Source organism: Plecotus auritus (assembly GCF_963455305.1).
Source record: "Plecotus auritus genome assembly, chromosome: X".
Classification (NCBI taxonomy): domain Eukaryota; kingdom Metazoa; phylum Chordata; class Mammalia; order Chiroptera; family Vespertilionidae; genus Plecotus; species Plecotus auritus.
This window is the reverse complement of record NC_137784.1, coordinates 42971666-42988393: the sequence shown is the minus strand read 5'-3', so window position 1 is coordinate 42988393 and position 16728 is coordinate 42971666. Positions and strand designations below refer to the sequence as shown.

Sequence of the window (16728 nt, the reverse complement as noted above, 5' to 3'; positions counted from 1 at the left end):
CATGCCTCCTTTGTCAAATATTAATTGGGCATAGAGGTTTGGGTCAATTTCTGGATTCTCTATTCTATTCCATTTATCTATGTGTCTGTTCTTGTGCCAGTACCAGGCTGTTTTAAGAACAGTGGCTTTGTAATACAGCTTGATATCTGGTATTCAGATCCCTCCTACTTTATTCTTCTTTCTCAGGATTGCTGTGGCTATCCGGGGTCTTTTTTTATTCCAGATGAATTTTTGGAAAGTTCATTCTAGGTCTGTGAAATATGCTGTTGGTATTTTAATGGGGAGTGCATTGAATCTATAGATTGCTTTGGGTAGTATGGACATTTTGATGATGTTGATTCTACCAATCCATGAAGACAGTATGTTCTTCCATCTGTTTATGTCTTCCTCTATCGCTATTTTCAGTGTCCTGTAGTTTTTTGCATATAGGTCTCTTACCTCCTTAGTTAAATTTATTCCTAGGTATCTTAATTTTTTTGGTGTGCTGGTAAATGGGATTGCTTTTTTAGTCTCTTTCTATAAGTTCACTATTGGTGTAAAGAAATGCCATAGACTTCTTGGTATTAATTTTGTATCCTGCTACATTACCGAATTCATTTATTAAGTCTAATATTTTTTGATGGAGTCTTTAGGGTTTTCTATGTACAGTATCATGTCATCTGCGAATAAGGACAGTTTTACTTCTTTTCCAATTTTGATGCTTTTTATTTCTTCTTCTTTTCTGATCGCTATGGCTAGTACTTTCAGTACTATGTTGAACAGGAGTGGTGAGAGTGGGCATCCCTGTCTTGTTCCTGTTCTTAGGGGAAATGGTTTTAGTTTTTGTCCATTGAGTATGATGTTGGCTGTGGGTTTGTCATATATGGCTTTTATTATGTTGAGGTATGATCCTTCTATTCCCAACTTGCTGAGAGTTTTCATCAAGAAGGGGTGTTGGAATTTGTCAAATGCTTTTTCTGCAACAATTGATATGACTATGTGATTTTTTATCTCTCAATTTGTTTATGTGATGTATCACGTTTATTGATTTGCGAATATTGTACCATCCTTGCATCCCCAGGATAAATCCTACTTGGTCATGGTGTATGATCTTTCTGATGTATTGCTGGATCCAATTTGCTAGTATTTTGTTGAGGATTTTAGCATCTATGTTCATGAGGGATATTGGACTGTAATTCTCTTTCATTGTGTTGTCTTTGTCTGGTTTTGGTATTAGGGTAATGCTGGCTTCATAGAATGATCTTGGAAGTGTTTCTTGTTCTTGAATTTTTTGGAATAGTCTGAGGAGGATAAGTTTTATTTCTTCCTTTAGTGTATGGTATAACTCCCCTGTGAAGCCATCTGGCCCCGGGCTTTGTTTGTTGGGAGATTTTTGATGACTGCTTCTATTTCTTCCATAGTTATTGCCCTATTGAGATGTTTAGATTCTTCTTGATTGAGTTTTGGAAGGTTGTATTTTTCTAGGAATATGTCCATTTCCCCTAGGTTGAGTAGTTTGTTAGAATAGAGATGTTCATAGTATTTTTAAACAATCCTTTGTATTTCTGTGGGGTCTGTTGTTATTTCACCTCTTTCATTTCTGATTTTTTTTATTTGGGTCCTCTCTCTTTGCTTCTTGGTGAGCCTGGCTAGAGGTTCATCAATCTTGTTTATCCTTTCAAAGAACCAGCTCTTGGTTTCATTCATCTTTTGTATTGTTTTTTTTTTTTTTTTGTCTCTATGTCATTAATTTCTGCCTTGATCTTTATTATCTCCTTCCTTCTCCTCACTGTGGGCTTTTCTTGTTGTTCTCTTTCTAATTCTTTGAGTTGTAGAGTTAGATGATTTACTACCATTTTTTCTTGTTTTTTTGAGGTAGGCCTGTAGAGCTATAAACTTCCCTCTCAGGACTGCTTTCATTGTGTCCCATAGGTTTTGGATTGTTGTGTTTTTGTTGTCAGTATTTTCCAGGATGTTTTTAATTTCTTCTTTGATCTCATTGGTAACCCAATCATTACTTAATAGCATGCTATTCAGCTTCCAAGTGTTTGAGTTTTTTGGACTGTTTTTATTGTAGTTTATTTCTAATTTTATGCCATTGTGGTCTGAGAAGATGCTTGGTATGATTTCAGTCTTCTTGAATTTGGGGATACTTTGCTTGTGACGCAATATGAGGTGTATTTTTGAAAATGTCCCATGTGCACTTGAGAAGAACGTATATTCCATGGCTTTGGGGTGAAATGTTCTGAAGATGTCAGTTAAGTCCATCTGATCTAGTGAGTCACTTAGGATTGCTTTATCTTTGCTGATTTTTTGTCTAGAGGATTTATCCAGTGATGTCAGTGGTGTATTAAAGTCCCCTACTATGATTGTATTGTTGTCGATCTCTCCCTTCATATCTTCCAAGAATTTTGTTATGTATTTGAGTGCGCCTGCATTGGGTGCATATATGTTTATCAGGGTTATATTCTCTTGTTGTATCGATCCCTTTAGTATTATGAAGCGGCCTTCTTTATCTCTTATTATGGCCTTCATTAGGAGGTCTATTTTGTCAGATAAAAGTATTGCTACCCCAGCTTTTTTTTCATTTCCATTTGCCTGAAAGATATTTTTCCATCCCTTCATTTTCAATCTGTGTGAGTCCCTTGTTCTGAGGTGGGTTTCTTGTAGACAGCATATATATGGGTCATGTTTTTATATCCATTCAGCCACTCAATGTCTTTTGATTGGAGCATTTATTCCGTTTACGTTTAAAGTTATTACTGATTCCTCTATGAGCTTTCCTACCTTCCTGATCACTTCAGCACTCATTTGTCCTCTCCTTCTGTGAACTCAACAAACAAGCACACAGAGAAACCTAGATGGCGGCATAGGTAAACACCTAAACTGCTGCCTTGCACAACAATTTCAAAACTACAACTAAAGGACAAAACGGACATCATCCAGAACCACAGGAAGGCTGGCTGAGTGGAAATTCTACAACTAGAAGGAAAGAGAAAAGCTCACTGAGACTCAGAGGAGCTGCAGGAGGCAGAGGTACTGAGACACGTGCGGAGAGGACTGGCAAATTTGGGCGCGGCTCGCTTTCTCAAGTTGGAGGGAGACAAAAGCTCCAGACTGCCCTGAACTCCAGTTTCCAGTGAGACTCTGGGGACCCCGACTCATACGGGGTGAAACTGGACTGTCAGGAAAGAGAAAAGCACACAAAGACTCAGAGGAACTGTGGAAGGCAGAGGTACCAAAGCACACACTTGTGGAGAGGGTGGGCAACTAAGTACGTGGCTGGCTTTCTCAAGCGGGAGGGAGACTAAAGCACCTGACTGCACTGAACTCCAATTCCGGGTGAGACTCTGGGGACCCAGACTCATTCGGGTAGAAACTGGACTGTCTGGCAGTGGGTGGATCTCGAGGGCGGCTTTCTCTCAGAGGTTCTTGCAGTGATTACCACGGGACACTGAGACACAGGGGCCTATTAGGGCAGGGCTGATGGGAAACCAATGTTGTCTACTCTGCCCTGAGACTCCGCCCCATCTAAGCTGAGCACAGAGGCTTTTGCAAGTCTTGTCTCATAAGGGTGTCTCCAGCACAGAAGTTCTCTCAGCGTAGACACTGCTGATCCTCACAGCCAATTGGCCTGGAGGTTAATTCCTCCAAGTGATACCAACAACAATCAAGGCTAAACTACAACAAGACTGTGCACACAGCCCACAAAGGGGTGCACCAAGAGTGTCCACCTCAGGTAATTGGGGAGGCTGAGCCACTGGGGCCTATAGGACACCTAGCACACAAAGCCACTCTATCAACTCAGGGAAGCAGTGAAAATGCAGAGACAAGGAAACAGATCACAAATGAAAGAAATGGAGGAAAGCACACTACTGGATATAGACTTCTAAACCACGGTTATAAGGTTTTTCAAGAATTTTCTAGAAAAGGCCAATAAATTTAGCGAGACCCTGCAGTATATGAAAAAGAACCAAGTAGAAATTAAGCATACACTGACTGAAGTAAAAATATTATACAGAGATCTAACAGCAGACTAGAGGATCACAAGAATCAAGTCATAGTTTTGAAATACAAAGAAGCAAAAAACACTCAACCAGAAAAGCAAACACAAAAAAGAATCCAAAAATATGAAGATAGTGTAAGGAGCCTCTGGGACAACTTCAGGTGTACTAACATCAGAATTATGGGGGTGCCAGAAGAAGTGAGAGAGCAAGATACTGAAAACCTGTTTGAAGAAATAATGACAGAAAACTTCCCCCACCTGGTGAAAGAAATAGACTTACAAGTCCAGGAAGTTCACAGAACCCCAAACAAGAGGAATCCAAAGAGGACCAGACCAAGACACATCATAATTAAAATGCCAAGGACAAAAGACAAAGAGAGAATCTTGAAAGCAGCAAGAGAAAAACAGTTACCTACAAGGGAGCACCCATAAAACTGTCAGCTGATTTCTCAACAGAAACTATGCAGGTCAGACGGCAGTGGCAAGAAATAATCAAAGTGATGAATAGCAAGAACCTACAACCAAGATTACTCTACCCAGCAAAGCTATCATTCAGAATGGAAGGTCAGATAAAGAGCTTCACAGATAAGAAAAAGCTAAAGGAGTTCATCACCACCAAACCAGTATTATATGAAATGCTGAAAGGTATTCTTTAAGAACAGGAAGAAGAAGAAAAAGGTAAAGATAAAAATTATGAACAACAAATACGTATCTATCAACAAGTGAATCTAAATATCAAGTGAATAAAATAACCTGATGAACAGAATAAACTGAAGAATATAATAGAATCAGGGGCATAGAAAGGGTGTGGACTAACAATTCTTGGAGGGAAAGGGTTGTGTGGGGTGCAGGAAGAGACTGGACAAAAATTATACACCTATGGATGAGGACAGTTTGTGGGGAGGTAAGGGCAGAGGGTGGGGTGGGAACCGAGTGAAGGGGAGCTATGGGGGAAAAAAGAGGAACAATTCTAATAATCTGAATAATAAAGATTTATTAAATTAAAAAAATAAAAAATAAAAAATTAAGTCTAACAGCAAAAGAATAAAATAAAACAAGCACATAGGGTCTATCTGTTCAAAATTAAAGAAACAATATTTTCTGCATATTTTATTTGCATTAATTAATTTATTAATAAAATAAATGTATTAAAAAATAAAGTTATTACTGAAAGGTACTTGTTTGTAGTCATTTCTATTTTTGTGCCTGTGTTCCTTCTTACCTTTTTATTTCTTCTTTTTACAGCATTCCCTTTAGCATTTTTTGCATTGCTGGTTTGGTGGTGATAAACTCCCTTAGCCTTTTTTTTCTGCGAAGCTCCTGATTTCCCCTTCAATTTTGATTGATAGTCTTGCTGGATAGATTACTCTCGGATTCTGTCCTTTGCTTTGCAACATTTTGTATACCTCCTTCCATTCCCTTCTAGCTTGATGTGTTTCTGTTGAGAAATCATTTGATAATCTGATGGGGGATCCTTTGTAGGTAACTCTCTGTCTCTCTCTTGCAGCCTTTAAGAGTCTCTCTTTGTCGTTAATATTTGCCATTGAAATTATGACGTGTCTTGGTGTGGGTCTTTTGGGACTGATCTTGCTTGGGACTCTCTGTACTTGTGTAACTTTTTTCTTCCCCATATCTGGGAAATTTTCTATCATTATTTCTTCAAATAGATTTTCTAATCCTTGCTGCTCTTCTTGTCCTTCTGACAGCCCTATTGTACGTATGTTACTTCATTTCATGTTGTTTCAAAGCTCCCTTAGGCTCTCCTCCTGCTTTTTAATTTTTTTCTGCAGTTGCTGTTCAGATTGAGCTTGTTTCTCTACCTGATCTTCTAACTCACTAATTTGGTCCTCTGCTTCTTCTAGTCTACTGTTGAAACTTTGCATGGTGTTTTTGATTGTAGCTATATCACTTTTCATTTCTTCCTGATTCTTGCATAGGTTGTTGATTTTCTCATCCATCCGGTGTATGAATTGCACGACCATTACTCTGAATTCTTTTTCGGTCATGTTGCATGTTTCAATTTCACTAATTTCCTTTCTTGGAGACTTCTCATTTTCTTTCCTCTGGGGATTGTGTCATCTCCCCATTCTGACTATCACCAGAAGGTTCAAACTTCGAGTTGCCTGGACCTGAGCCGTGTGCAGTGGGAGCTTCACACCACCTTAGTATCACTGAAGTGCTCCGACACTAAGACGTGTGGCTGCCATGGGTTGATGGGAACCAGGCTCGCCCAGGGTCAGTGTAACCAGCGCTCAGTGTGGTCTCATGTGCGCCCCTAGAATCAGGGACCCCACCTGCACTGTGCTGCTGGCGTGTGCCGAAAATCAGAGTCCCCTAGCGCGTGCCAGGAGTCAGAGTTCCCCAGTGTCTGCACCAAGAATGGAGTATCAGAGTCTCTGTTGCTTCCTGTGGCCTCTCGCTGAGAATCAGCGTCCCTGTGTGCGCATGCACCAAGAAATGGAGACACTGGCTCTTAGTGGGAGTGCACTGGGAGTCAGGGATCCCAGGTGCACACGATAAGAAACAGAGTCAAGTCAGTGGTGCTCAGTGCTGCCTCCTGCACAGAGAATCGCGGTCCCAGTCAGCTTGGGGGATTGGTTTGTACAGTAGCACTGTGTTGGCTGGAGGTCTGCTACTGCGCTGTGGAAAACAGTCTTCAGTGTGTGCTTGCCCAGAATCAAAGTCAGGTGGCACTGCCACTATGCGTGGGCTTCATGTTTGGTCACTAGATTCTGTTGCGGGTAGCAGATTACCAGTGTCCGTGTGCTCACAGGCTCAAATTCCAGTAGCTGCACTGCTTCCAGTGCAAGGGGTGGGTCTATCAGTTACTATGGCGTTGCCTGCAAGCCTGCGGGGTGGGAGATAGGCTCCTTGACTCACAGAAATCTGAGGCTGGGATGTCTGGATTCTTGTTGTCTGTTGGTCTGCAGCTGTGGTCCCTGGTGGCTGCAGGGTCCTGATTTGCATCTGAGACCAGACTGCGTGGTGCTGAGGCCAGGATCCTAGTCTCAAGCAGCTCTATTTCTCAAGATGGCATGGTCTCTGTGCCTGCACTGGCCGCCCAGAAGTGTCTGCATTGTGCGCGGAGCTCTACTAAGACTGCCCGCTTTGGCAGCCCCTTGGAAGACCTGCAGAATCTAACTGTCCCTAGCTCATATAGACACACACCACACATGTCCACACACTCCTCTATCGCTCCCTCACTCTCTCATACTCTCTCCCTCCCTATCTTCATGCCGGTAGCCATCTTCCCTGTCTAAATGTATATATTTTTATATGTCAGTTATATCTTAGTAGAGCTAGACAACATTTCTGCTTCATTAATGGCTGCCTCATAATCTGGATGCCCCATGTCCTTGCTCAGAAACCTCCATTTGATGCATCTGTTGATGTTTAGGTCTGGCTACAATGAACCACTCCACAAAATTTCTGATAACAGACCTTATATGACTTCAGGAGCTTCTTTCAATAACAACAACAAGATTAATGGCTAACTTTTATCAAGTAATAATTTCCAGGCATTATTATAAGTATCTTACATGTATTTACTCATGTACCCTTCATTATAACTTTGCCACTATTATTATTTTTAGTTTATAGATGAAGAAACTAAGACACAGAGAAGTTAACTAATGTGTCAAAGGCCTCACTGCTAGGATGCAAACCTAAGAAAAATTGCCCCAGAGCCCATGATCTTATCTGTTCTTTTATACTGCCTGAAAATGGCAGTATTATCTTCCCAATTTTTTTTGAGGATATGTTTTTATTAAACTTTAGAGAGAGAGAGAGAGAGAGGAAACATCCATGTGAGCCAGGTGAGAGAGAAACATCAATGAGTTGCCTTCAGTATACTCTCCTACCGGGAACCAAACCCACAACTTTGGGATGTGCCCTGACCAGAATTCAACCTGCAATTTTTTTTGGTTCATAGGGCAATGCTCCAACCAACTGAACCACCTGGCCAAAATTGTCTTCCCACATTTCTGCTGCATTTTCCTCAGTATTTTTATTTCATTTTTTAATTGTTTAAAGTATTACAAATAGTAGTACATATGTCTAATTTTTTCCCCCATTGATCTTCCCCCGGCCTCCCCTAACACCTGGCACATGCCCTCACCACCCCCCCAGTGTCTTGTGTCCAATGGTTATGCTTATATGCATGCATACAAGTCCTTTGGTTTATCTCTTACCCTCCACCCCCAACACTCCCCAGTCTTCCCTCTGTAATTTGACAGTCTGTTCGATGCTTCTCTGCCTCTGTATCTATCTTTTTGTTCATCAGGTTATAATGTTTTTTATTTTCCATAAATGAGTGAGATCATGTGGTATTTTTCTTTCACTGCCTGACTTATTTCACTAAGCATAATGCTCTCCAGTTCCATCCATGTTGCTGCAAATGGTGAGTTCCTTTTTTTTTATATCAGCGTAGTATTCAATTGTGTAGATGTACCATAGTTTTCTAATCCACTCATCTGCTGATGGACATTTAGGCTGTTTCCAAATCTTAGGTATTGTAAATTGTGCTGCTATGAACATAGGGGTGCATATATCCTTTCTGATTGGTGTTTCTGTTTTCTTGGGATATATTCCTAGAAGTGGTATTACTGGGTCAAATGGCAGGTCCATTTTTAAATTTTTGAGGAAATGCCATACTGTTTTCCACGATGGCTGTACCAGTCTGTATTCCCACCAACAGTGAAGGAGAGTTCCTTTTTCTCCGCATCTTCTCCAGCACTTACCATTTGTTGATTTGTTGATGATAGCCATTCTGACAGGTGTGAGATGGTACCTCATTGTTGTTTTGATTTGCATCTCTCGGATGATTAGTGACTTTGAGCATGTTTTCATGTGTCTCTTGGCTTTCTGAATGTCGTCAAAAAGTGTCTATTTAGGTCATTTGCCCATTTTTTGATTGGGTTGTTCATCTTCCTTTTGTTAAGTTGTATGAGTTCCCTGTAAATTTTAGAGATTAAACCCTAATCGGAGATAACTTTAGCAAATATGTTCTCCCATGCAGTGGGCTTTCTTGTTGTTTTGTTGATGGTTTCTTTTGCTAAGTAGAAGGTTCTTATTTTGATGTAGTCCCATTTGTTTATTTTCTCCTTAGTTTCTCTTGCCCTAGGATCTGTGTCTGTAAAGGTATTGCTATGACATATGTCTGCAATTTTGCTGCCTATTGAGTCTTGTAGGATTTTTATGGTTTCCCGTCTTACGTTCAAGTCCTTTAGCCATTTTGAGTTTATTTTTGTGTATGGTGTAAATTGGTGATCTAGTTTCATTTTTTTGCATGTATCTGACCAAATTTCCCAGCACCATTTATTAAAGAGGCTGTTTTGACTCCATTGTATGCTTTTGCCTCCTTTGTCAAATATTAATTGAGTATAATGGCTTGGGCCATTTTCTGGGTCCTCTATTATGTTCCATTGTTCTATACGTCTGTTCTTGTGCCTGAACCAGGTATTTTTGAGAACCATGGCTTGGTAATATAGTTTGATGTCTGGTATTGTGATCCCTCCAACTTTGTTGTACTTTCTCAGGATAGCTGTGGCTATTCAGGGTCTTTTTTTATTCCAGATGAATTTTTGGAGAGTTTGTTCTAGAACTTTGAAATATGCCATTGGTATTTTAATAGGTATTACATTGAATCTATAGATTGCTTTAGGTAGTATGGACATTTTAATGATGTTGATTCTACCAATTTATGAACATGGCATGTTCTTCCATTTGTTTTTGTCTTCCTCTATCTCTTTTTTCAATGTCCTGTAGTTTTCTGAGTACAGGTCTTTTACCTCATTTGTTAAGTTTATTCCTAGGTATCTTAATTTTTTTTTTTTTGGTGCAATGGTAAATGGGATTTTTTTTTTCATTTATCTTTCTGTGAGTTCATTATCCTATCTAATAAAACAGTAATATGCAAATTAACCATCACTCTGCTACATCCACAAGCCACGCTCACAAGCCACGCCCACCAGCCAATCAGGAGCAAATATGCAAATAAACCCAACCAAGATGGCTACCACAGAGAGCAGGAGGGAGGCTTGGGTTTCCCCGGCAATGGAGGAAGCCAAGCTTTCCGCCTGCCCTTGCCAGCCTAGGCCTCCACTCAAGGCTACAAAGTTTCAATGATAGAAGATACATAAACCCAAACAGAAATGGTGGCAGCTACAGAGCTGGAAAGAGCAGGATGCTAGGGTTGCCCCCGATGATGGAGGAAGCCAAGCTTTCCGCACACCCTGGCCGGCCCAGGCCTCCGCTTAAGGCTACAAAGTTTCAATTATAGAAGATACATAAATCCCAACAGAAATGGCTGCTGCCACAGAGCAAGCAGAAGGCTTGGCTCTGCTCCAGGCTACAAAGTTTCAATTGTAGAAGATAAATAAACCCCAGATACCAGGGCCTCCGCTTGTGTCACCAGGGGGCGTGGCCGGCCTGCAAACCACCACAGGCCCCTCTCCCAGGCCGAACCACACCCCAAGGGAACCCCCACCCTGATCCGGGACACCCTTCAGGGCAAACCAGCTGGCCCCCACCTGTGCACCAGGCCTCTATCCTATCTAATAAAAGAGTAATATGCAGATTGACCATCACTCCAATACACAAGATGGCTGCCCCCATGTGGTCAAAGATCCTGCCCCCATGTGGACACAAGATGGCCACCACAAGATGGCCAGCAGGGGAGGGCAGTTGGGGGTGATCAAGCCTGCAGGGGAGGGCAGTTAGGGGTGACCAAGCCGGCAGAGGAGGGAAGTTGGGGGCAACCCGGCCTGCAGGGAAAGGCAGTTGGGAGGGACCCAGGCCTGCAGCGGAGGGCAGTTTCGGGGGACCAGGCCTGCAGGGGAGGGCAGTTAGGGGCAAATAGGCCGGCAGGGGAGTGGTTAGGGGGTGATCAGGCTGGCAGGCAGAAGTGTTTAGGGGCAATCAGGAAGGCAGGCAGGCGAGCAGTTGGGAGCCAGCAGTCCTGGATTGTGAGAGGGATGTCCGAGTGCCCGTTTAAGCCTGATCCCACTGGGTTTGGGCTTAAACGGGCACTCGGACATCCCTCGAGGGGTCCCAGATTGGAGAGGGTGCAGGCTGGGCTGAGGGACACCCCCCTTCCCGTGCACGAATTTCGTGCACCGGGCCTCTAGTTGATGTATAAAAAGGCCATAGATTTCTGGGCATTAATTTTGTATCCTGATACATTGCCAAATTCATTTATTAGGTCTATTTGATGGTGTCTTTGGGGTTTTCTATGTATAGTATCATGTCATCTGCAAATATGGACAGTTTTACTTTTTTTCCATTTTAAATGCCTTTTATTTCTTCTTGTTGTCTGATCACTATGGCTAGTACTTCCAGTACTATGTCGAACAGGAGTGGTGAATGTGGGCATCCTTGTCTTGTTCCTCTTCTTAGTGGAAACGAGTTTAGTTTTTGCCCATTGAGTATGATGTAGGCTGTAGGTTTGTCATATAGGGCTTTTATTATGTTGATGTATGATCCCTCTATTCCCACTTTGCTGAGAGTTTTTATCAAGAAAGGTTGTTGGATTTTGTCAAATGCTTTTTCTGCATCAACTGATATGATTATGTGATTTTTGTATCTCAGTTTGTTTATGTGATGTATGACATTTATTGATTTGCGGATATTGTACCATCCTTGCATCCCTGGAATAAATCCCACTTGGTCATGGTGTATGATCTTTCTAATGTATTGCTGAATCTGATTTGCTAGAATTTTGTTGAGGATTTTAGCATCTATATTCATCAGGGATATTGGCCTGTAGGTCTCTTTTTTGTGGTATCTTTATCTGGTTTTGGGATTAGGGTAATGCTGGCTTCATAGAAAGAGCTTGGAATTATGCCTTCCTCTTGAATTTTTTTGGAATAGTCTGAGGATGATAGGTTTTAGTTTTTCTTTGAATGCTTGGTAGAACTCCCCTGTAAAGACATTCAGGCCAGGACTTTTGTTTGCTGGATGTTTTTCTTATCGCTGTTTCAATTTCTTTGGTAGTTATCAGCCTATTCAGGTTTTTTGATTCTTCTTGGTTGAGTTTTGGGAGCTTGTATTCTCCTAGGAATATGTCCATTTTATCTAGGTTGTCCATTTTGTTGGAATAGAGTTGTTCATAGTATTTTTTTCATAATTGTATTTCTGTGGGATCAGTTGTTATTTCCTCGGGATTTTTAAAAAATATATATTTTTATTTATTTCAAAGATGAAGGGAGAAGGAGAGATAGAAACATCAATGATGAGAGAGAATCTTTGGCTGCCTCCTGCATGTGCCCTACTGGAGATCGAACCCACAACCCCGTAATGTGCCCTGAACTGGAATTGAACCTGGGACTCTTCAGTCATCAGGCCAATGCTCTATCCACTGAGCCAAACCAGCTAGGGCTCCTCAGGATTTTTGAACAGTGGGTAATATTATATCACATTTTGGAACAAACGGAAACACATAAGAGGCAGACAGTGAGAGAGAACTAACTTTTATGCTTCTATATTTTTTAAGCTATGTCTAAAGCACCTTCATATCTGCTTCCACAATGGACCTTGCAAGTATCCTAAAAGTCTTGTAGGGTGGCTATAATCCTATTTGTCAGAAAGTAAAATTGAGGCCTTCAGCTCTCAGCTTAAGACTATTTTTTTTTCCTCTAATATCACACTGGCTAAAAACTAAATTGTATCTAGAAGAGAACATTTTATAAAATTGGTATATGTGTCTTATTTTAGTTCTTGTTCTGTGATGCTTTTCATGGAGTGTGTATCATGAAATTGATGTTTTCATCATTGATCCACCCAAAATAGCTTTAGGTCTGTCTTAAGTTTTCTCTAATTTACAGCAATAATTGTATCACCTGGTTTCAGAGCTGATACCTTCAGTCAAAGAAAAAGAGGATGGAAAAATATACTTACTTTTTTATGGGCATCAACAAAAGGGAAGTTAAAACAATGCACTAGGTCAGAATAAATGAGTTTTACCATATTACAGAGTTTTATTCTATTTCTCCTATAAAAATACACTGAGGCATATAAGCATTCCTTAATCATAGCAGCTCTAAAGTGGAAGAAGGTATTCAAGGCAATGAAGTATTTTGAACTGTGGAACAAAGCTATTGTCTTCACTGATAGTTTTTTCAGTGATTTTCCTTTGCTTAGATCCATAGAATTTCAGAGCTATGAAGATTTTTGGAACTACAGGGAAGTGAGTTTTGCCTTAGGAGTCAAAAGACCTGGATTCTGATTTACTGCATGACCTTAGGTGAATCTTTTTCCTCCTTGAAACTTGGTTTTCCTGCCAAGCAACAAGATGGAATTGTTCTAGGTCAGTTGTTCTCAAAGTTTAGTGTGCATTAGAATCACCTCAATGGTTTGCTGTAACACAGATTTCTGAATCCCACTTAAAAATGTGATTTTATATGTCTGGGAGTAGAACATATACCCTGAATTTTTAACAAGTTCTCAAGTGATGCAGTTCTTCTGGTCCATAGACCACACTTTGAGGACCACTTTTCTAGGTTACTTCAAAGGGTATCAGTTTAGAGTTCTAAGTTAGCTCATTTAGAAGAGTAGTTATTTAACCTCTTTTCAATTATGGGATATGTTTTGGAATCTAATGAAGGCTCTGCACTCTCTACCCAAAATATGTGCAAATATAATTTTGCATACAACTTAAGAAAGTTTATGGGGACTTTATCTTTGTACGCTTGGCTATGGGTCTTCCAGGTTAAGAATTCTTCATTTTGAACAATCCCCTTTCCATTTTACAGATGAGGAAACTGAATCTCTAAAGCCTGGGTGGTATATAACTATTCATTTACAGATTCAAGAAATAAGAGTTTTAAAACTCATGGACTAATTTGGGAATGCCACACTCCCTCAAGTGTCATCAATCAAGTAACAGACTTTTCCCACAGGTACTGTTAGAGGATTTTCCAAAGGGCAAAATATGTTCTTTCTAAAAACCAAGTTATTTGCCAAAATGGCTAAAACTCTGAAAGAGTCTGTCCCATGAGAGGCAGCAATCCCAGAAAAGGAAGAAGAGGGGCTCATACAAAACTCTCCTTTTTTTCCCCCACAACAGCATTGAATCCCAGAAGGATCAACTGATTGAGTCATTTGATGAGATAAGGGTGGCCAAGAAAAATGAGGAAGCTGCATTTAAGGTTAGTATTGTTTGATTTCTCCATGGCTCCAAGTTGCAAGATATCTGGAGTTTCCTTTGTGAAACAGTCCCTAAAGTCACCCACATGACTTTTGGGACTGACCCAAGATATGGAGTCCAGATTGCTGTCAAGAATAAGAGATAAACATTTATATGTGGAATCTAATAAACAAAATAGAAACAGAGGCATTGATACATGGAACAGACTGACAACTATCAGAGGGGAGCATGAAGGGGGACTGGATGAAAGAAGGTGAAGAGATTAGCCAAAGAACATATATGCACAACCCATAGACACAGACAACAGTGTGGAGATGGCCAGAGGGAAGGGGGGAGGGGCTAACTGGGGGATGAAATGGGGACATCTGTAATAGTGTCAAAAATAATTTTTTTAAAAAAAGAAATAAACTGGTAAGACAAAGTGAGAGCTAGGGAATGAGAATGGTGAAAGGTCCTTGGAAAGTATTTAACCTAACCATCCTTTTAACATGAAAAATTGAGGAAGTAATTAGTGATGTGACTTAAAAGATCACAGTGCTAGTGGTGGAAGTGTGGAAACTCAAATTCATGGCACGCTAGTCCTCATAAAAGCTTATTACATTGAAAATGATGAACTGGAAAAAAATATGTCAAGATTCTAAATCCTAAAATAAAATTAAATGAATAATTTACCCCATTACAATCATTAACACAAAGCACTTAGGAAAGAGCCTTATAAAATATAAATATCAGATATTAATATCACTAAAACACTAACTTATGGCTGCTGTCTTAGCCAAACGGATCCCACCTTTAAAATCTAGCCACTGAATCTGGCACAAGTTCTTGATCACAGAAACCTGGGATTATTCCTCTTGAAAATCTTCCAAAACAAAAGTAATTCTATGCAACACTGAAACAGGACAGCAATTCATCACATAAATAGTGTTCCAATACAATATTCACAGTAGATTATGTTCCAAACAGATCCCAGCATCTCTTATCACATGGTGTGGAACTAAGATATCACTAAAGCATTTCCTCACAGCTAAACCAAGAGAGAGAGAGAGAGAGAGAGAGAGAGAGAGAGAGAAAGAACTCAAATACACCTTAAAACCCTTCCAGTTTGTACCTGATTCTCGCTAAACACTAATGATGTCTTCTGCTCCATGGGAATATATTTAATAGACCTTTTGCCAAGCCTGGCACTTAAAAGCCAAACAGTAATAGGACAACTAGACAGAAGACCAACAAGGAAATAGAAGACTTGAACACTACTACAAATTACCTAAAATTAATAGGTATCTACAGACCATTTCACTTGACAGGAGCAAAATATATGAGTTTTCTGGAGTATATATGAGACCACATCAAAATAAAAAGCTTCTGCACAGCAAAAGAAACCAACAAATAATGAAAAGAGAGCCCACTGCATGGGAGAACTTATTGGCCAATGACACATGCCATAAGGGGTTAATTTCCAAAATATCTAAGGTGCTCATACAACTTAACAAAAGGAAGACAATCCAATTTAAAAATAGGCAAAGTATCTATATAGACACTTCTCCAAAGTTGACATAGAGAAGGCCAAGAGACATATGAAAAATTGCTTACTCACTAATTATTCGTGAGATGCAAATTAACCACACGAGGTATCACTTCACACCTGTCAGAATGGGTATTATCAACAATTCAACAAATGGAAAGTGTTGGCCAGGATGTGGAGAAAGGGAGCCCTAATACTATGCTAGTGGGAATGCAGCTACTGTGGAAAACAGTATAGAGTTTCCTCAAAAAATTAAAAATGGAACTTCCATCTGACCCAGTGATCCCACTTCTAGGAATATATCCTAAGAATCCAGAAACACCAATCAGAAATAATATATGCACCCCTATATATATCCCCAATTTATAATAGCTAAGATTTGGAAACAGCCCAAGTTCCCATAAGCAGATGAGTGGATAAAAAAGCTGTGGAACATTTACAGAATGGAATACTATGCAGCTGTAAAAAAAGAACTCTTACCATTTGCAACAGCATGGATAGACCTGGAGAGTATTATGCTAAATGAAATAAGCTAGTCAGAGATAGATAGGTATCACATGATCTCACTCATAAGTGGAATCTAATGAAAAAACAAAGTGATGAAAAAATAGATCCAGTGACATAGAAGCATAGAACAGAATGATGAATTTCAGAGGGAAGGTGGGTGTGGGGGTTGATTGTGAACTGATTAACTGGGGGACTTATATATATTAATTTATGGACACAGACAATTGAGTGGTGAAGGCTTGGGAGGGGTCGGTTTTGGATGGAGGCAGTCAATGGGAAAAAAACAAACAAAAGTGACATCTGTAATACTTTCAACTATAAAGAAAGGTAAAAAAGATACAGTAGTAATGAAAATCTCAGCTAAAATCATAGTTACAGATAAAAGATTGAAAGTTTTCACCCTTAGAATAGGAACAAGACAAAGATGTTTGCTCTTGCCACTTCTACTAAAATTATACTGGATGTTCTAGGCAGGAGCAAAAGGCACCTATATAGGAAAGGAATAAATAAAATTATATATTTTATATAGTTCTATATATATATATATATATATATATATATATATTA

General features: G+C 40.0%; 1 protein-coding gene across 1 annotated transcript in view; it reads left to right on the top strand.

Annotated features, from left to right (window-relative positions):
* LOC308239277 (vascular endothelial growth factor receptor kdr-like) overlaps nucleotides 1–16728 on the top strand; it is a gene marked incomplete at both ends in the record, with an annotated part of 686009 nt that overhangs the window by 582958 nt on the left and 86323 nt on the right. The window contains one exon of the mRNA XM_080652065.1: nucleotides 14049–14130. Within this exon, the coding sequence (XP_080508191.1) occupies nucleotides 14049–14130 (82 nt within the window). The remainder of the gene's footprint in view (nucleotides 1–14048; nucleotides 14131–16728) is intronic.